This window comes from Lampetra fluviatilis, chromosome 39 (genome assembly GCF_964198595.1).
Source record: "Lampetra fluviatilis chromosome 39, kcLamFluv1.1, whole genome shotgun sequence".
NCBI classification, from domain to species: Eukaryota; Metazoa; Chordata; class Hyperoartia; order Petromyzontiformes; family Petromyzontidae; genus Lampetra; species Lampetra fluviatilis.
In genome coordinates this window covers 3,721,844-3,743,100 of record NC_136313.1, presented here as the reverse complement: position 1 = coordinate 3,743,100, position 21,257 = coordinate 3,721,844, and the positions used below count along the sequence as shown (strand labels likewise).

General features: G+C 51.7%; 1 protein-coding gene across 1 annotated transcript in view; it reads left to right on the top strand.

Moving 5' to 3' along the window:
* The first annotated feature begins 1,984 nt into the window (after positions 1 to 1,984).
* Positions 1,985 to 21,257, top strand: part of LOC144946027 (sodium/potassium/calcium exchanger 2-like) — a 37,649-nt gene continuing 18,376 nt past the window's right edge. Inside the window, exon 1 of the mRNA XM_078874765.1 lies at positions 1,985 to 2,905. Within this exon, the coding sequence (XP_078730891.1) occupies positions 1,985 to 2,905 (921 nt within the window). The remainder of the gene's footprint in view (positions 2,906 to 21,257) is intronic.

Sequence of the window (21,257 nt, the reverse complement as noted above, 5' to 3'; positions counted from 1 at the left end):
CTCCTGAAAAAGGGTTCTGGGACTCAGTGAGGCTTTCCTGCGTAACTGAATGGAATAATCACGATTTTTTTATCGCTGTCTTGATACATCTATAATAGAGGTGTTTTTGGGATATATCGCGTAAATATATAAATGTGTCGTTAAACCCGCCACCAACTGACACAGCCAATTAGTAAGGTTTGTCACGTGAACAAAACATGCCAATTCGTTACATACCAAAACGAATTACGTGACAAACATTACTAATTGGCGGGTTTAATGACACGTTTATATTTATGCGATCTTACCCAAAAGCCTCTATGGATAATATTGGTCACGAAAGCCTACGTATTTGAACTTTTGCACTGTACGTAGCCAACCGTGCTAATTGGAAGTGCGGAGAAGAACGAGAGTGGCACAGGGGTTTTGCACGCTTCGCTGTGAACCCGGCGGACCTGAGTTCAATTCCTGGCCACAGCTAACGTCAGCGACGAGTGATATCTGAGGCGGTCCTGGTTCGCGCCCATGCCCAAGTGGTGAAGTTTGCTCAAATAACCATCATGGCCGACACGGCATGGGGAGGCCTCCATCCAGCAATGGAGCTGACAAAGAGCTTTACATTTTTAAAAAATCATCATTACTGTCACCATCAACGTATTTGTAGACAACCGATTAAAATTTCCATCCCTCCTACAATAAATGGTTAATGGAACACAAGCGCATTGAAAAAGGAATAAATAAATACCGGCACATATTAAACGGTCGTGTTTTGTTACGTGTGTAAGGACAGTACGGGGCGATGTAGGGACAGTACGGCTCCCTGTGGCCATGGTTACTAATTAACGTAACGGGAACTAAGTGGTCGCTAATTTTGATTCATGCGACAAGCTTTGCCAGGGTAGCATGAGGGGAAGCACGGGACCTAACGGGCGTAAATTGTTATAAGGGCAGAGACATACAGGGCCAGGCGCGGTGAGAGAGGGTTCGGGAATAGGGGCGTGGCCGGGTCGTGAGTGGGATAAAAGCCGGCGTGAACCGGGGCTCTGGGCTGCTGTTATTGGGGAACTGCCGTCGCCGTCGTCACCTTGGAGCGGGTCGTCTTCATCGTCCTGCAGTGGGCACCTTGTAGTCTTGGATAGCTAGAGTTATGTTGTCTCAGAATAGAGCTTTCTAAGTTACCCAAGTGTATATAGTCACTCGTTAATTTATCATTGAGTCGGCGGACTTTATTCATAATAAATATACATATGACTGAACAAGACGGTGTCTCTGAGAGCTACATTGCACGTGGAAAAAAATAAATCCAATTTCATTGCCCTCACTCCAAATCACATTTAAAGTTCTCTGTGTGATGTGACCGACTTGAGCATCATCGAAAACCGCCCAGAAGCAGCAGTAGCTGACGGAGTTGTGAGCTTTTTAGCGATATCCGTACGAGGTGACAGAGCCACACTTCCTCCCACCAGCGGAATGACCTCAAGTCGACGGGAATTTTGTTTCCCCCATCTGTCATGCAACTGTGAGACCGTTAACTTGTGTTCCAGCCCCTGATAAATTTCTGGGGGGGTGGGGGGGCTGGAGGGAAGGGGTGAAGGTGGGGGGAGTGGGGGGGTGGATGGGGGCCTCATACTCCCCTGCTAGCATGGTTGACTTCGTGCGGTGCGAAAGAGGTTCATGCTAGATTCTTACAGTCTAGACAAATCGAGCGCAACGACGCGATGGGCGGTGGGGGGGGGTGCGGACAGCCAGAGCGGAGTACATGGTGGACAAAAGCAGACCAACCGTGCCGTCGCGAATTCTGTTAAAAGTTTCGCGTTGTGTTTAAAGTTTGTTTAACATTCACTGTGCCGTGCCCACCCTCCCCCTCCCCCGCTTTAAGCGAGGTCACGCCACGAGCTCATTGTTCCGAGCTGGTGCCGGTCCCGCCGCTACCAGCGGCGGTGGTGATCGGCGCGCGCCCTCGCGTGCCGCGCTCGCAGTGCCGCCCCCCGCGCCGGTCGCCCCCATGGCGGCGCGCGGCTGCCACCGCAGCCTCCGCCGGCGTCTCCAGTTCCGCCTGCGCCGGCTCCTCTTCCTGGCGGTCGCTATCGCGGGCGCCTCCGCGCTCTCGCTGGCGCTCGCCTCCCGCTCGGACGTCGCTGGCGCCCCCCGTCGACCGGCGTCCCCGCCGACCGACGGTCACCCCGGCGGCTCGTCTCCGGATCCGGAGGGCGAGCGGCGGGACGCGGAGTCTGCGCCGCGCCGGAGGGTCCTGTCCGTGGAGTGGGAGCACGGCTCGCGCGCGAATTCGTCGCGGGGAGAGGGCGGGCACGGAGGCGGCGTCGGCAATGGCAGCGACGGCGAACACCAGCAGGGCGAGTACCCGCAAGACATCTTCTCGCTGGAGGAGCGGCGGCGCGGCGCCGTGGCGCTCCACATGCTCGGCATGATGTACATGTTCATGGCGCTCGCCATCGTGTGCGACGAGTTCTTCGTGCCCGCGCTCGGCGTCATCACCGACAAGCTGGCCATCTCGGACGACGTCGCCGGCGCCACCTTCATGGCGGCGGGCGGCTCGGCGCCGGAGCTCTTTACGTCGATGATCGGCGTCTTCATCTCGCACAGCAACGTGGGCATCGGCACCATCGTGGGCTCGGCCGTCTTCAACATCCTCTTCGTCATCGGCATGTGCGCCGTGTTCTCGCGCGAGCTGCTCACGCTCACCTGGTGGCCAATCTTCCGCGACGTCTCCTTCTACGTGCTCGACCTGCTCATGCTCATCATCTTCTTCCTCGACAACACCATCGCGTGGTGGGAGAGCACGCTGCTGTTGGGCGGGTACGCCTCCTACGTCATCTTCATGAAGTACAACGCGCACATCGAGGCCTGGGTGAAGTCGAGGCTGCCCCGCAGCAAGGCGACGCGGAGCAACGCCAACGGCGACAAGGCAAGGCGCGCCGCCACCGCCACTAGCACCGCCAACACTGCCACTACTAACACTGCTACCAACGCTACCACCACCACCACTACCACCACCGCTACTGCTACCGCCATCGCCACCACCACTGCTACCACCACCACCCCCAACAATGACACCGCTAACGCTGCTACCAACGCTACCACCACCACTGCTACCACCACCACCACCACCCCCAACAATGACACCGCTACCGCCACCACCTCCACCACCACTACCACCACTAGCACCACCACCACTGCCACCACCACCCCCAACACTGCCACTGCTAACACTGCTACCAACGCTACCACCACCACCACTACCACCACCACCACCGCTACTGCTACCGCCACCGCCATCGCTGTCATCACCACCACCACCACTGCTACCACTACCCCCAATACTGCCATTGCTGCCACCGCTACCACCATCGCTACCACCACCGCCACCATCGCAATCCTCGAATTTAAATACTGAAGTGGTTTCTTTTAAGAAATACATTTTTTATATTAATAGTAAAAGTTTAGCGGAAACGGGTGGCGCACGTGTCACAATACAGTAGGAACTTTTTTGAACGATGATGGAATCAACTTGAAGAAGTTAAATGATGTTCCGTTGAAAAGTAAATGTCTGTGTGTGTGTTTGTCGTAAATCATTGTCGACGTGACTACCAAACATCGCGGTGAGTGTCCACCGTGTGGACAGAGTCAGTGATTTGTAAAAGTGACGTCAATCCGCTCATCCTCGCTGAGGCTTCTGGCTGGCCATCGAACAAAGACGGTCACCACATCGCACGGCGCTTTCAGATGCGCCTCGGCTGCCGTCTGGAAAGCTCTTCCTTCCAATCATAAGGAAGCCACTGGAGCTTTGCACTTTAAAAATCATCTATATTGACAAACTCATTTCTTTAGAACTGATTTTTTTGCGTTTAGTTTGTTGTCCATCCCCCGCACCTCCGACTAGCACGGTTGGCTACGTACGGTGCGAAAGAAGTTCAACGTACGCACACGCACAAGGCCATCGCCGGGTCGCGTGAGGGACCCGCCCTCCTGAGGGTATGGGTTTGCACCCGGGAGAAGTCAGCGGCCGAGCGGAGGGTCAGAAGCAGCGAGCTGCAAACTGCCCGGCGAGCTGCAGGGGACACGGGTCGACATCCCATCCCGTGGAGCTTGCCCTGGGGTCTAATAAACATGTGACCTCGGCTTAGTCTGGCAGCAGGGAACATCGCTTAACGGGATCGGGGGATGGGGAATGCACACAACCAGTGTGTGTGTGTGGCACGGCGCAGTCGGTGGTGTTGAAGAGGCGTTAAAGAGATGTTATAGAGACGTTGACGAGACGCCATGGTGCTCATTTTGACTGCAAGGATTCCGAAGGGTGGGGCCTAAACAAGCGGGGGGGGGTCTACCCCTCAGCCCCCCCCCCCCCAGCCCCCCCCCCCAGCCCCCCCCCCCCCCCAGCCCCCCCACATACCACTACGAGGCCACCAGAAATTGCTGAGGCAGAGGATACGGGACGCTACCCGGATTATACCAAAACAAAGGAAAGCCACACTCACGTTCATTTTTTTTGATGTCGCTGCGCGGGCTGAGAGCCAGCAGCAATGATGTCACCCTCGCTGCCGAGGGGATTTAAACTCCCGTTACGGAGCAGACAAAAGAGGGGGATTTGGGGCGTAGATTTGCATGGAAGTTTCGTCATTGTTGTTGTTGGTGGTGGTGGTGATACAGCGGAATATCGGATTGTGCTCCAGAGGCCGGTCATTAATTTTCCTCCTTGCTGCCACTTGCACGCGTGTGTCCATTCATCGTGGTCACGTGGGGGAGGGGGGGGGCAGCATTTGCGAGCGATCACACGAAGCGGTCTGAACCGCCTCGTTCGTGCCAAACGTCGAGAACGATCGGTGGCTTCGGCGGGGGGGTGGGGCGAGGGGGTCAGAGCAATGAGCTGCAACCACTGAAATCCCCGGGTTCGAATCCGAATTTCAGCCGTTCAGTAATGAGTCGGCGTTCTCAAGCGCTGTTCGGGGGGGGGGGGGGGTCCGATGGTCTTGGCTCGGTCACCATTTCACTCGTGTGGAGTCCCGTAGATTTGCGCGCGGAGATCGAGTTGCCATTAACGCGGGTTCTCAAGTTGTAGTGAATTGGTGCTCTGAGCCCGGTCGTCAATGAGTGCAAGGAAAACAAGCCGTCGCATTTGCATTTGCTTCTGCGTTTAATTTGGCCAAATTCCAGATCTGAGAATTTTTTTACATTTGTTCGGTTTGACCGTCATGCGACGAGCGGGTGGGAGAGCGCTGCCCTCCAGTGCCCGGATTTTCGAGGTCGTTCTCCAACACACGGAGTGTTGCGCCGCTCGGTTTAGCATCGAAAACCAGAGAAACCGGAGAGAATCCAACACCCAAAGGTCCGCACAGATGGATTCAATAATCCATTCGTTCGATGATATCTCGAGGCCCACGCCACGAGCACGCACATTGTATGGGGGAACGTCGTGCGGTACGTTTCTGGGTCGCGCGTTGACCCGGGTAGGTGGAAGATCACTCATAGCCACTGCCATGGCGAGAGAGCTTTACTGGACGTGGTGTGCCGGGCGCGGTTATTTTGTCGTGCTCGCTGGTAGAGGCTGGACGAGGTGTAAAATGATCTACGGGTCCCCGACTCGGCTGCAATGGAAGTCCCCGCGTGGCACCCGCAACAGCGAACTTCATTGCCCCGCCGCCACCACCGAGACTGGCGCTGCTCTGCAGCAACAGACGCTGGGGGGGGCTGGGGGGGTGTTGGAGCCCTGGGCCCCCACGTAGCGCCACGCAATTCCACACGATTCACGTCGAGATTGTGGGGCGGCGTTCAATGCGATGCCATCACGCGGGGTGTCGTGGCGGTCACGTGGGGTGTTCGTGGCGGTCACGCTGTGTTGTGTTGGTCACGTGGGTGTCGTGTTGGTCACGTGGGTGTCGTGGCGGTCACATGGGTGTCGTGTTGGTCACGTGGGGTGTTCGCGGCGGTCACATGGGTGTCGTGGCGGTCACACTGTGTCGTGGCGGTCACGTGGGTGTCGTGTTGGTCACGTGGGGTGTTCGTGTTGGTCACGTGCGTGTCGTGGCGGTCACGTGGGTGTGGTGGCGGTCACGTGGGGTGTTCGTGGATGACCGTCTCCCTTCTCATTCTCGAGATCTCTTCGGGGCAATAACCGATCGTGTTGACGATTCCTCACACTCAGCATCCACGTGAACGTGATCATTACGGTAATGGTCCGTGATAATGACATGCAATTGATAATAATAATTAGAAAAATAGCCGACATAAACAAAAACAAAAATCACCCGTATAGCCTTAACAGACTGTTGGGGTAAGTGCACCTATGAAGGCCGACACGGTACACGAGGGGGTGGGTGGCCAGCACCACGCCCGACCGCCTTTGTCTCCCCAGTGGCGATGCTTTTCTTTTTTTACGCACCGCAACAGTTTCTCGTTTGATGCTGAGTCGATCTGGGGGAGACCCAGCACCTGTTCCGATAATCGTCACTGGCGTTGACCGTGAGCGGGAATCGAACTCGGCTCACCCACCCACACACAGCCACATGCTCGCACCGATTTATCAAATAATTCACGCACAACCAAAGGCACCTTCAGGAACTTGAAGGGGCTCATTGCTGTTGTACATTTCAAGTTTATTTTGTGTAACGAGGTGGGAACTCCCGAGACCAGGATAGAGTCTCATCTACAACAGTGACCCGGGGCATTTCTCTGCCAGTCAGCAGCGATGTTCTCTCCTGTGTGTGTGTGATCTCAATTTAGTAGCTTGTTGTGGAGAGCGGTGGGGCAGCGATTAGCGCGCTGCGCTACGAACCCCGGCGATCCGAGTTCGATTCCCGCTCACGGCCAACACCCAGTGACGATTATCTGAACCGGTCCTAGGCCTCACCTAGGTCGACTCAGCCTCAAATGAGTACCTGGTGTGGTTTCTTAAACATCGCCACTGGGGAGACAAAGGCGGCCGGGTGTTGTGCTGGCCCACCCACCCATATGCCGTGTCGGCCTTCATAGGTGCTTGCTAACAGTCTATGAAGGCTATATGGGGGATCTTTGTCTTTGATTTAAATTGAGTACCGTAATTTGCCGTGTCATTTTCGAATTAGCCAACATTTGATCTCTGGCGCTGGTGGCACACAAATGGCCTCCTCTTCCAAATGATGTCAGGGGATCTGCACCGTTTGCTGTGAAGCAGACAGCTCGTAGAGTATCATCATTATCATCATCATCATGGCACTGTAATTCGAGCCGCAGTGATAATCAGGGCGGCCGCTTGATTCAAACCACGAACCCCTTCCAACAACGAGCGGATAGGCCGTGTCACCTTGTAAGGAGGAAGCCAGACTAAAACCCAAAGTAAACTCTTCTCTTTTACACGATTTATTTTAACTCACTCTCTCTGTTGTTGTCGTTGTTGTTGTATCCTCAAATCTTGTAACTCAATTTTAAGCCACTTCCCAATGTGGTATCGACTAAAAAGTTGGTATACTTATGTCATACTGATGACAATACTATACTCTATCATAAAAAAATATATTTTTAAACATTATATTTTTTATATGTTATGTTTCGGCTTGGGTCTAATTGCCCACGCTCAACTGACGTTGGCTGTAATTGGCCACGGCCCCTTACGTTATGGCAAGCTTCGGGGCCACGTGTTTTTAAAAAAAGTTTTTTTGAATATTACTTATATTGTACAAGGTAAGACCCCACTGAGCCGCCACGTAGCTCTGTCTTTCAGAAGCCACCGTGGGCGATCACAAATGACGGCTCGGCTCGTGGCTAATCACCACGTGGACATTTGCGCCAGCCCAACGCTCCGAACGCACGTGTCGAAGTCACCTTTCGGGATTGTTCAATGTCGATTCTGGAGGCTCAGAGGGCCAAACGACAGCACCCCTCGGCCTCTTAAGGTTCAATCAGCTCGCAGAGCCAGACGAAGGCACCATCTGTGATTGGCATTGTAAACGTGGACAGTGTGTGTTGCATTATCGCCGTGTCAGTCAAAGAGTGTGGGTCGGTCATCACGACGCTGAGTCGCTCCGTCGGCACTGAGTGTGCGGTGCAAAGTGAGTGGTGAGTGTCTTAGTGGTGAGTGTCTGGTGGGTGGTGAGTGTCTGGTGAGTGGTGAGTGTTGGGTGGTGAGTGGTGAGTGGGTGGTGAGTGGTGAGTGGGTGGTGAGTGGTGAGTGTTGGGTGGTGAGTGGTGAGTGTTGGGTGGTGAGTGGTGAGTGTTGATTGGTGGGTGGTGAGTGTTGGGTGGTGAGTGGTGAGTGTTGGGTGGTGAGTGGTGAGTGTCTGGTGAGTGGTGAGTGAGTGGTGAGTGTTGGGTGGTGAGTGTCTGGTGAGTGGTGAGTGTTGGGTGGTGAGTGGTGAGTGGTGAGTGTTGGGTGGTGAGTGTCTGGTGAGTGGTGAGTGTTGGGTGGTGAGTAGTGAGTGTTGGGTGGTGAGTGTCTGGTGAGTGGTGAGTGTCAGGTGAGTGGTGAGTGTCAGGTGAGTGGTGAGTACCCACAAAACAAACGCCCTCGGTGTGAGTACACGTGGCGTGAGCACACGAGGCGTGAGCACACGACGAGGCTATAGCCGGGGGGAGTGGGGGGGGTCGTCGTTTGTGTTGATGGCTCGGAGCGAGCCGGGCGACGCGTGGCTGTGACGCTGGTCCCGCGATGGAGGCTCAAGGTCACCCGCAGCCTCCTCCACTCCGCTGCACCGCCGCCTCGGACTCCTCCGCCGCCGTGATGATGCAAATGAGGGCTGCGGTGTTCCTAACGAGCGGCGCGGCGAGCTCATCCTGCGAATGCACGCACGCGTGTGTGTCGACGTGTGCGCACACGCGTGTATGTGTGTATACACATACACGCGTGTGTGTGTGTGTATACATATACACGCGTGTGTGTGTATACATATACACGCGTGTGTGTGTGTGTGTATACATATACACGCGTGTGTGTGTGCATACGAACACGTGTATGCACACACACCCGTGTGTGTATACGAACACGTGTATACACACACACACGTGTGTGTGCATACGAACACGTATACACACACCCATGTGTGCAAAGGAACACGTGTATACACACACACGTGTGTGCATACGAACACGTATACACACCCATGTGTGCAAACGAACACGTGTATACACACACACGTGTGTGCATACGAACACGTATACACACACCCATGTGTGCAAACGAACACGTGTATACACACACACGTGTGTGCATACGAACACGTATACACACCCATGTGTGCAAACGAACACGTGTATACACACACACACACGTGTGTGCATACGAACACGTATACACACACCCATGTGTGTATACGAACACGTATACACACACCCATGTGTGCAAACGGACACGTGTATACACACACACACACGTGTGTGCATACGAACACGTATACACCAGAGGTGTGGACTCGAGTCATGTGACTTGGACTCGAGTCAGACTCGAGTCATGAATTTGATGACTTGCGACTCGACTTGGACTTGCATAACAATGACTTTGTCCCACCTCTGGTATACACACACACATCCACACATGGGTGTGTGTGTGTATACGAAGGGGGAGCAGTGGTGTAGCGGTTAGCGCGCTGCGCTACGAACCCGGCCACCCGAGTTCGATTCCCGCTCACGGCCAACACCCAGTGACGATTATCTGAACCGGTCTTGGACCTCCCCTAGGTCGACTCATCCTCAAATTAGTACCTGGTGCGGTGTGTAAACATCGCAACTTGGGATACAAAGGCGGCCGAGCGTGGTTTCTGGCCAACCAATCCTTCGTGTGCCGTGCCGGCCTTCATAGGTGCTCGCTAACAGCACTTTACCCCAACAGTCTGTTAAGGCTATACGGGGGATCTTTGTCTTTGGGGGCAGCGTGCGTATTATGGTAATGTGAGCTAACATCTCTCAAGTTACGTAAACACGCTACGGATGGGAAAGATTCGGCCTCTCTTCCTTTCCATGAATTGCCAAAACTTGAAGCCATGAATTGTTGGAAAACGTACAATTTGTGCTGTGCAATGGATCGAGTCTGTGGAATGTATAGCCGTGTGAATCTGTGGATTCTATTGCCATGTGAATCTCTGGACTCTATAGCGGTGTGGAATTGCTAGAATATATAGCGGTGTGAATATGTTGAATGCGTTGCATTGTGAATGAGTGGAACTTATTTAACTAAAACAGAAGCAGAATTTCCGTCAGTATCTCCACATATTTATCCAAGTGTGGTTCAGCCCCTCAGTCTCCCGGCTTCTTCATCCGGGGAGCAAACTGTGGGCCGCTTTCCACCTTTTGAGTCTTGTCAGCAGAGCCCGGCTCGTTTTTATCGATGCCGCTGGGCCACCGGATGAAGAGAGCGGAAGAAGCCGAACGTTTAGTGAGCCGCGTGGCCACAGCACGACCCGCTCTCCGGCAATTAGTGGAAATTGTTCGAAACACGAAATGAATGAATTTCTAACAATAAAAAAAAACTCAACCATTTTTTTATTTTACCAGGTAAAACCCACTGAGCTTTATAAAAAATAAAAATTTATTTTCAGAAACGACCTGGTCACAAATGATAGCTCAATGAAGTAGTTTATCATAAAGTGGAAATGTATTGCAGCCACATACTCTAAACGCGTGATGTTGATTCTGAGTGTGGAGGGAAAAACCGGTGAACCCGGAAAACAACACGCGGACACGGGGTGAACATGCAAACTCCAAATATACAGGAATCGTCAGGGTCGGGATCGAACCCACGATCTCCTCTATACCAGGCGAGGTCGTGAACATTTCACCACCGCGACGACAATTTAGTCAAACGCAACCCTACATTTAGCACTGTTAAAACATTATCGTACCGTTTTTACAATTGATGTCCTTCAACTACAGAGGGCCCGTTGAGCTGCATGGCTCAGAGAGTCTGGGAACAAGATCTGAGCCGTGCTGGGCTTGGCCCGGGACCGTTCCCGGGCCGCCCAAGCACGCTTGGCAGTGGTTGTGGAAATGTAGCATTTAAGTAAACTTTCATTAGGCTCACTTTCACACGCCCGACCGCCTGCGTGCCTGTAAGCCTTCAGATGATACAAAATACCGCTGGCAGACTTCCACACCCACAGCCCGTAAACGAAACCACGTCACCGCACTCAACCAAATCACTCCACTGGTCCCCAGTCCAATCTCGAACCAATTTCAAAATTCTCCATAGACTAGCTCCTGCCTACTCCCCCCACGCACTCTCCTACCTCTTCCCTCTCATCTCACTCTACTCCCCTACACGCGCTCACCTATCCCCCCCCCCCCCCATCATCTCACTCTACTCCCCTCCACGCACTCTCCTGCCTCTCCCCTCTCATCTCACTCTACTCCCCTCCACGCACTCTCCTGCCTCTCCCCTCTCATCTCACTCTACTCCCCTCCAGGCAATCACCTACCTCTCCCCTCTCATCTCACTCTACTCCCCTCCAAGCACTCTCCTGCCTCTCCTCTCCCCTCTCATATCACTCCACTCCCCTCCACGCACTCACCTACCTCTCCCTCTCATCTCACTCTACTCCCCTCCACGCACTCACCTACCTCTCCCCCCTCATCTCACTCTACTTACCTCTACGCAATCTCCTACCTCTCATCTCACTCCATTGCCCTCCGGGCAATCTCCACCACAGTAACCGAGGTTCACTATCGCCCCCGCTCAACCTTCTCTCAGCGTGAGGTCACGTCTCCTCCCTCCGCTGCTGCCCCCACACCGTCTGGAAATCCGTGCAGCCCCCCCCCCCCAACCATCCGTGCAGTCGGCTCCCTGTCCCTTCCTCAAAGTCCAGGCTCAAGAACCTCCCTCTCTCTCCTCCGCCTGTGACCGCCCGCCTCTCTCTCTCTCTCTGCACACAAAATAAAACCAACACAAACGCCTCCACCGTTTCCCACGCAGGGCCCTCCCCCCTCCCTTGAGACGCGGCCGCATTTAGCCGCAATATAAATCAAAAATTGCATCGTAACGCGATTCCCTGCCAGCGAGCTGAGTCGAGCGCCTTTTCAGCGATGTCCACAGCTGCTGGCTCAGCGGAGGCGCCGGCGAGCGGTGGGTCTCGATCCTCCGGGGCGCCGCTAACCCTCGTTTGCGACGCCCGTCGGGCACTCGTCGTTTCGCCGCGTTAGAAAGCAGCGCCGATCTGCTCGAACGCGCGCGGGTCGATTGGGAGAGGTAGCGGGGGGGGTGGGGGTGTCCCCCGCGGGACAGTGATGTTATCGGTGAGGTTGCTACCTCTTGAGGGGGTGAAACACCTGGGATATACCGTGGGAGCAGGAATATCCCACAGAGCGGCGCGTCATCATGATCATCATTATTATTATTATTGCACAGCTCACAAAAACGTGTAATCAGAATCTTTGTTTTTTGACTTGTAGATTTCTCAGGACAGTTTGGGCAAAAAGAGAGGGTGGAACTGGGAAAAGAAACACAGAACAGGACAGGTGGTAAGCCTGTCTACGGGACTGCTATCCGCGGGGATGATTGCGTGGGCATCCACCCCCTGGTGTGAGACGATTGCTCCGTTGGCTCTCGGGGTGCATTGGCCCATCGATCGGGCTTGATGCGACCACGTCTGTGGCACGTTGAGTTTCCGTGAAGAGTCCAGAGCCATGGCGACACGCGGCCACAGTTTTTAGTGACAGAAGAAGAAGAATGAGAAGGAGGAGAAGAAATGTATTTATTTTGGAGAAATCCGATGAGCTATTAAGGTTATTTTTCACAGATGTTCGGTAATTGTTTTTTTTTACCCTTTTTTCTGGCAACAAAACTGACACCTTTTTTTTACAAGGAGTCATGATTGCATAGACCACAATACCTGCGGTCGGAATGCAAACAAAAAAAACACAACTCTGATAATGTATGCACTGTCCTTGAAATTGATTGGTCCACACCCGAGCCAGCTTTTCTTAGAGCCTAGTCTCACATGGTGTTGGACCAGATGACGCCAAAAGGCGCACAACTCAAAGACAATGAACCATCAGAGTATGAGAGCTCGGAGTAAGCATTTACACCATTGGAACCTCCTTTGCCAGTATGAAAATATGAGAATTTTTTTTTTACCCTTTTATCTGGCAACAAAACTGACACCTTTTTTTTACAAGGAGTCATGTTTGCATTGACCACAATACCTGCGGTCGGAATGCAAACAAAAAAACCACAACTCTGATAATGTATGCACTGTCCTTGAAATTGATTGGTCCACACCCGAGCCAGCTTTTCTTAGAGCCTAGTCTCACATGGTGTTGGACCAGATGACGCCAAAAGGCGCACAACTCAAAGACAATGCACCATCAGAGTATGAGAGCTCGGGGTAAGCATTTACACCATTGGAACCTCCTTTGCCAGTAGCAAAATATGATAATTGTTTTTTTTACCCTTTTATCTGGCAACAAAACTAACACCTTTTTGTGTTTTTTGTTTGCATTCCGACCGCAGGTATTGTGGTCAATGCAAACATGACTCCTTGTAAAAAAAGGTGTCAGTTTTGTTGCCAGATAAAAGGGTAAAAAAAACAATTATCATATTTTGTTACTGAAGATGTTCAGTAGGCCTGCAAGCCAGCACCCGTAGAGGCAGCAGCAGCAGCATCGAGGGTTGGTGGAATCATACATCGATGTTGTTGTGAAACTCCCTTCCCGCGTGAGCGGCGTTGAGTCGGAGCCGTACCCTGGGCTCGCCAGGAGAAGGCGGTGCAGCAAGTGTGGACTCTACCTAGATTTGAAGCTTTCGTGACTACAAGGATTCCTATTCTTAGGTTTTTTCGGTAAAGTCACGTAGGTAAAAAATTAAAATTAATAAAAGTAAAATAAAAAATAAAATAAAAATCACGACGTTTCTCTCACTTGATACAGCTATCGTGCTGTGACTGTTCCACCTGAAGACGGAAGCTTGTGTTGCTTCCGAAAGGTTCGTGATTTTTATTTTATTTTTTATTTTACTTTTATAAATTTTAATTTTTTACCTACGTGACTTTACCGAAAAAACCTAAGAATATGGACTCTACCTGTTCCGTCTTTGCGGGATCGAGTGTTTTACCTTCGCGCGCGTTGGTTTTCTCCGCGCGTCACCGGTTTCCTCCCACGTGTGTAACACACAACGCTCATTCGTTGAGCCGACCACACCTTCAGATATAGAGGACCGCAGAGCTTGGGAAATTGTTGGCCTGGCAGTAGCCAGGGTGGAGGTGTCACACGCCTGTTATCCAGCATTTTGGAGGGTTGGTAGATCGCACAAATCTGTTGTGAAATTTGCCAAAAAATGTGAACTCCGTCTGAATGGGATAGAGTGTTTTCCCCTCGCATGCGTGGCTTGCGAGGGGAAAACACTCAGGTGCGATGGGTTCCTTCCATATGTAAACACGCATTAATTGACCAATAACACCTTAATACGTAGAGGACCGCAGAACTGAGGCAATTGTTGGCACCGGCTCATTGCGTGGCTGCCTTCTTGCTTCTCTGTGTGTGTATGTTGTACTTCTTTCACACCGTACGTAAACCAACTGTACGTAGCCAACCGTGATCACCGGGGGTTCCTCGTGCTCTGAGTTATTCCTTGTCTACGTGCGAGCGAATGCTGTTATTATTATTGTTGTGACAAATTCCCCGCAACAGATTCGACCCGAAACTCCAGCGGTCAGTTACATTAAAACATCTTCAGTGATATTTTCCCCTGAGTGTGCAGTGTCAACTGAGGCGCTGGGGGAGGGGGGGTGGATATATTTGACCACAGGAATTGTATGCAACTGGCTACGGAACCTGCTGCAAGATCAAGACGGAGTGTCGAGCGAGGAGGAAACCTCGGGTGGAAATGCTTGTCCTGAGTGAGCTAGCTAGGGGCAAGTGTGCAGGCAGGTGATCGAGTGGGCGAGCGGGCAGGCGAGTGGGCGAGCGGGTGGGTAAGCAGGTGGGTGAGCGGGTGGGCGAGCGGGTGGGTGAGCGGGCAGGCGAGTGGGCGAGCGGGTGGGCGAGCAGGTGGGTAAGCGGGTGGGTGAGCGTGCGGGTAAGCGGGCAGGCGAGTGGGCGAGCGAGCGGGCGGGGCACGCGTGGAGGCGCTGGGGTGGTGGGGGGCTGCGTTGAGTTGCGCTGTCCGTGGTGCTGAATTTCAATGCGGAGGCGCAGAGGTCTGGCCGTGAATTATAATAACGGCGCTCGGCCTGGCAGCTCCCAAATAAGAAAACGCCCGTTTGTCCGGCTCACGCGCCGCAGAGATGCGTAAGTCACCGGGGCGGCGGTGGCGGCGGGGGGCTGGCCGGCCGCGGGGAGTGAATCCGGCTGCGATTTCGCGTTGGAATTTGTCAGTCGGCGCTGAACCGAAAAAAGCGGCCGAATCTCTTCGTCACCGCCGTCGTCGTGAGCGTCGTGAGCGTCGCCCTGCCCCTTGCCGCGATGATCGTTGTGCGGCGAGAGCGATGCTCGTCAGGGGTTATTGCGGAGTTAAATAATGTTACGGGCTTGTTGCGCAGTTAAAGTCCACTGAGACAATGTGTCTGTGCGCGTGCGTACGTTTTACTTTAGAGCTGGTGATTACACGGCTATCACATCGCGTTGCGCTTGTTTTCTTTCGGGAATTGTTTTCTCACGTGCAACGACACCGAAGGGACTGGCCTCACATATTCCGAGCAGGATACTCGTGAGAAAGTCATGAGACTCAATCAGGTTTATTTGTTTGTGTGCGGTGGTGCTTATATGCCGTTCAGAGCCCTGAGCCAGTGCTGTAAATTCCACATTCCTATGGCAGGGTCAGGTCCTTCCACAAGACAAGCCACTGTTGACGTCCATACGAACTGCTATCAATTTTATCGACCCTCGGAGAATGATGGGCTGTGTTGAATCGTAACCAGGACTTGCACTCACGCAAGCCACACTCTGTCCCACCGTGCCATTGTTTTGAGATAAATAAGTCACAATATGTTGCAATGTTAGTGTACATACGGTTAACTTATGCACCAATTTTTTACAATTATTTGCAACATTATTATTGTGTGATAGTAATGTGTCGTTCAAGCTAATGTTCCCATAGCTCTTCATGCGGGCCTTAAACTTCCCCATCAAAGGGACCCAAGTTAATATTCATCATCGTTGGTAATTGTTTAGGTAGAATTAGACTACGGCGATGGAACATAATGGCCACATCTTGAGAATGAGCTCACATTGTCCCAGAGGTTGCAAACGGGTTTTGATTCCTTACCCGTACCCGTACCCGGACGCACCAGGGTCGCAAACGGGTACCCGTACCCTACCCGATACCCGGCTACCCGTACCCGGCCGGGTATCGGGTAGGGTACGGGTACGGGTACCCGATTGCGACCTCTGGGATGAAGCCATGTTGCAGGCGCGGGTGGGTTGATTCCAGGAACTTGAATTGTGAGAAGAGACAAGACGTTGGGAAATGAGTGACAAACGGTTACTCACCAGTGACTCACGGTCTACCCGTACCCGTACCCGGCCGCACCAGGGTCACAAACGGGTACCCGGCTGGGTACGGGTAGCCGGGCATCGGGTAGGGTACGGGTATCAGGTACCCGATTGCGACCTCTGCATTGTCCTCAACGTCGCATTTGTATGGCAGACCCTTTTGGCCATACCTCGGGCAATGACAATCGATAGCGACGGCCGGGGAAGACCTTAATCCAGCAGTGGATAGATCACGGCTAGCAGCGATCGTGACGATTAATTAATTTACTTAGCGAATGCAGAATCCCGAAGCCAAGCGGTGACTTCCCATGCTGCCGTGTTGAGGGTGAGTCGCCCTCCGCTGAGTCTGTGGATTGGGCAGTCTGCTAGGATGTGGTGCACGGTTTGCTACATCTCCACAGGCACATGGGGGGGGGGGGGGGGCTTGCGCTTATGCCTCATTGGTGAATGTTTGCCGAGGCATGGACCGTGACCAGTCCTGAACCTTTTGAAGGTAGACCACGTTTCACTACATGACCCCCTCTCCCGCGCGCACCGGGAGTTGGATGGACTATCGCGATTCAGAGCCCTACGAGTCGTTTTAACAATCCACAAAATTGCGTCTTGTTTTAACCATCCCCTTTGTCTTGTTTCTCGTTGTGGTTTTTTTTTATGTCCGTGTATCATTGTCACGGCTGTATTCGCTCTTTTAGCCCGAATGCGACGTTCGCATCTCGTTTGCACGTACTTTTGTCCAAAAATCGGTGAAGAAAAAAAATCGATTATTCCACGCACGACTGGACGTTTGTACCACGTGCCGTAAAAATCTTAATTAATCGATGCATAAACGCTTGCGTGTGCTACCGGTATTGGCGATTTTCAGCCAATTAATTAGCCATTATCATCAGGAGGGTCCCCAGTATTGAGATGTTTGACCAATACCATGTGGGAGGAAACTGCAGGACTTGGAGAATCCCCACGCGTTTTAGGGGCGTGGGTGACAAATCCTGGGTGGTCACCAGGCTCGAAACAGCTCAGCTTCTGAGATGTGGCGAAATCGGAAACATTGAGAGGTGGCTCGACCGTAGGGGCATTAGAGTCTTGGCGACCACCCGGCTTACCTGGCAGAAACCTTCATAAATATAACCGCAAGAAATACAAACTGACCGTGGCTGCACAGATGGGTATACAATCTCTGCATTTAAAACTCTAAATTGCTGGGGGTTTTCTTTTTTTATGATCTATTGCCCAGAAAGAAAAAAAATCTTGGAATCTTTATTTTCCATTCTAAATCTTTGCAATTGCAATTTCTGGGAGTAGCGCGGACATGAACGATTTCTGTGACTTCCTAAGCCCTGTCGGTGATGTCTGTGCGGAATCCAGCGTTGTCAAGATCCCAGCAGAATATATTTAATTTTTTTTGGCGAGAGGTGTCAAGAACAACTTTTCAGGATGTGCTAAAAAGTAATCATTTTGAACCCGCGTGGGTATCAGCTGACATCTCCGCCGGTTTATCGAGGTGAATCAGGAGCGGCGGGAGCAAAGTGTGCGCCTTGTTTAGACGGACAGGCAAGATTCCCCGGCGGGTTTGACTTCACCCGCGAAATTGTCCGCTCATTCTCGCAGCGGCAGCGGCTTTTGGCGAACCATTGAACAAAGACGCCGACCACCACATCACGCGCTTCTAGATGTGCTTCTGATTATTAGGAAGCCACTGGAGCTATGCAATTGGTTTTTTACCCTTCTAGCTGGCAACAAAACTGACACCTTTTTACAAGGAGTCATGTTTGCATAGACCGCAATACCTGCAGTCATAATACAAACAAAAGACATAACTCTGATAATGTGCACTATCCCTGAAGTTGATTGGTCCACACCCGAGACAGCTTTCCTTAGAGCCTAGTCTCACATGGGTTGGACCAGATGACGCCAAAGGCGCACAACTCAAAGACAATGCACCATCAGAGTATGAGAGCTCGGGGCAAGCATCTACACTATGGGAACCTCATTTGCCAGTAAAAATATGAGGGTAAAAAACTAATTATCATATTTTTACTGGCAAATGAGGTTCCCATAGTGGAGCTATGCACTTCACATTCATCTCGATTGAAAACTCATTTCTTCAGAACTGCTTGTTGTGTTTAGTTTGTTGTCCTTCCCCCGCACGTTGCGAAAGAAGTCCAACGTACAGTACATGCATACGAAATGGGGGGGGGGGGGGGGGGTGGTGGTGGTGGAAAGACGACCCATCACTCGAAACGTCGTTTCGTTGATTCGCGGTTCCCTTTTGGAACATAACGGGATCGTGCCTTCCCTGCAACAACGAGAGGCACAGCCATCATCGTCATCATCATCATCATCGTCGTCTTCATCATCATCGTCATCATCGTCATCGTCGTCATCGTCTTCATCGTCATCGTCATCGTCGTCGTCGTCATCGTCGTCGTCATCGTCGTCGTCGTCGTCATCGTCATCGTCGTCGTCGTCTTCATCGTCATCGTCGTCATCATCATCGTCATCATCGTCGTCGTCATCATCATCGTCATCATCGTCGTCTTCATCAGCAGCAGCAACAGCCGTGGTCAATCCGCTGCTGGATGAAGGTCGGCGGTGATCATGCAATGCAATCTAGCCAGCGTCCGCGCAAGAGCTGATTAAATTGCTCCATCTCCGCTGCGGACGTATATCTTGGGCGCTACAAATCAGCACAATTTGAAAACGAAACATCTGCAAGTTTGGAATCAAATTGTCAAATCGGCGCCCTGAATTGCGAGAATATCACAAAATCACCCTGAAGTGGGCGGCTAGGAGGTGGGAGGGGGTGAGTCATTACCCCCCAACCCCACGTCTAATTCTTACTGCCTCGTTTGTGTTATTGCTGCGTTTTTTCTCAGTCTCGTTTGCACAGTTTTGTTTAACCCGTTAGTCTAACGACGCATTGGCATATCATTAGCGTGTCACTTACACACACCGCAGACGTTGACATTCACGTGGTGTGATGTGCGTGATTCGCTGTGCGTATCGTGGGGCTATTCCCATGATGCAGTCCGTGTTGTCACATTTCATAATTTGAATGCCAAAGTCATCGTCGTCGTCATCACTATCATTAGCCACGTGCTTCTGTATGATCCCACGTGGACAGCAGCGCGCAAGCAACACGTAGTCATTTTGTAAGACTCAACACATTCGCCAATCTTCACTCCCTTTAATTCTAAATATATATAATAGGCAACGTTTCAAGCAGTGGCCCTTCTGCATTGCAAATTTATATATACGCTGTGAAGTAGGCCGATTGCCCAAACCAACACCTATTATTATATATTCATATATATTGCTTTAAGGGTCACAGTGTTGACGAATGCGTTGCGCATTTCTGTTATTTCCTAAACAAATTGTTCGTGAAATAACGAACAGCAGCAATTAAAGTTCGAACTAAATATCTGCTCCGAAATTAAACATTATTGTGTTATGCCGTACCCGAAGTCAAAGTATACGCCTGGACCATTGCAGAAAGGCAAGTCATGTTTGTTGGACATGCAGTGAAAAAAAACCAAGAGAATGCATTTTCATTTGTGATGACCGGGAAAATGATCGGTGCAAGAAACCGGGGAAGACCGTGAATCACGCACACAAGCAATCTGAACAATTGTAGGCAACCAGGAGTATGTAACGAGGAAGTCCTTGAGTAAGTATCATGGAAAGAGCTAGATGGAAAGCCATGATCGGCAGCGTCTTTGAGGAAGGACACGGCACACGGGGAGAGAGAGAGAGAGGCGGAGACACGCGTGTCACGTCCGTGTCGCGAGCGTGTCGCAGATCGTACAGTCGCGGTGATTGGGAGATTCGCGGCGGGCTTGTGAGCTGCGGTCGAAGAGGGGCACAGCAGGGGAAAAAAATTCACGGGAAGAAAAAAAGAAACGAGAAAAATGTGAATCAGATGTATTTTTACTGGAGGAATCCGATGAGCTATATAAAGCTCTTTTTCAAAGATGTCCAGGAGGGGCACGGGGTAAGAACGTTACGACAACTAACGACAGAAACACGTGGTATTAGTGCAAAGTAAAGGAAAGGCAAACACATCACTTAAACATAGAGACAAATCAAATTAAACCGTCCCCATACCACCAGGCAAAGCTCACAGAGGCGTTGACTTTTTCCCGAAGCGAACCGGCCGCAAACGATCGCTCGACAAAGCGGCCCATCGTGTGCCGATTAAGAGCGGCGAAATCATCTCGGCGATCCGAACGCGTTGTTTTGCAAAAACGCACTTTGGATAGCTGTGCGGGACCTGGACATCGCGATAGTCGTCCACAATTGCCAACAACCGGCACCGCGTCGTTTCGTGGCAGGAGGAGGAAGAGGAGGAGAAGTAGAATAACAATAAAAAGAAGAATGAAAAGAATAAGCATAAATCATAAAAAGAAGAATAAAAAGAGGATAAAAATTTTAAGAAGAATAAATCATAAAAAGAATAATAAAAAGAAGGATAAAAATAAGAAGAATGAAAATTAAAATAAAAAGAAGAATAAAAATAAAACTAAACCTCACCACAAACCGCAACGGTCCTGTCTGCTACTCCGTCGTCCACGATTGAAAACCCGTTCACGCGTCAAGTCAAATCTGTTCGTTTGGCAGCAAATCCCTTCGCTCTCTGCTCTGCTCTGGAGAAGAGCCATTGGCCAACACGTGAACCCACTGCGTATAAAGATTAACGCGTGTGTCTGTGTGTGTCTGTGTGTGTGTCTGTGTGTGTGTCTGTGTGTGTGTCTGTGTGTGTGTCTGTGTGTGTGTCTGTGTGTGTGTCTGTGTGTGTGTCTGTGTGTAATGGGGAGCGGTAGTGTAGCGGTTAGCGCGCTGCGCTATGAACCCGGCGACCCGGGTTCGATTCCCGCTCA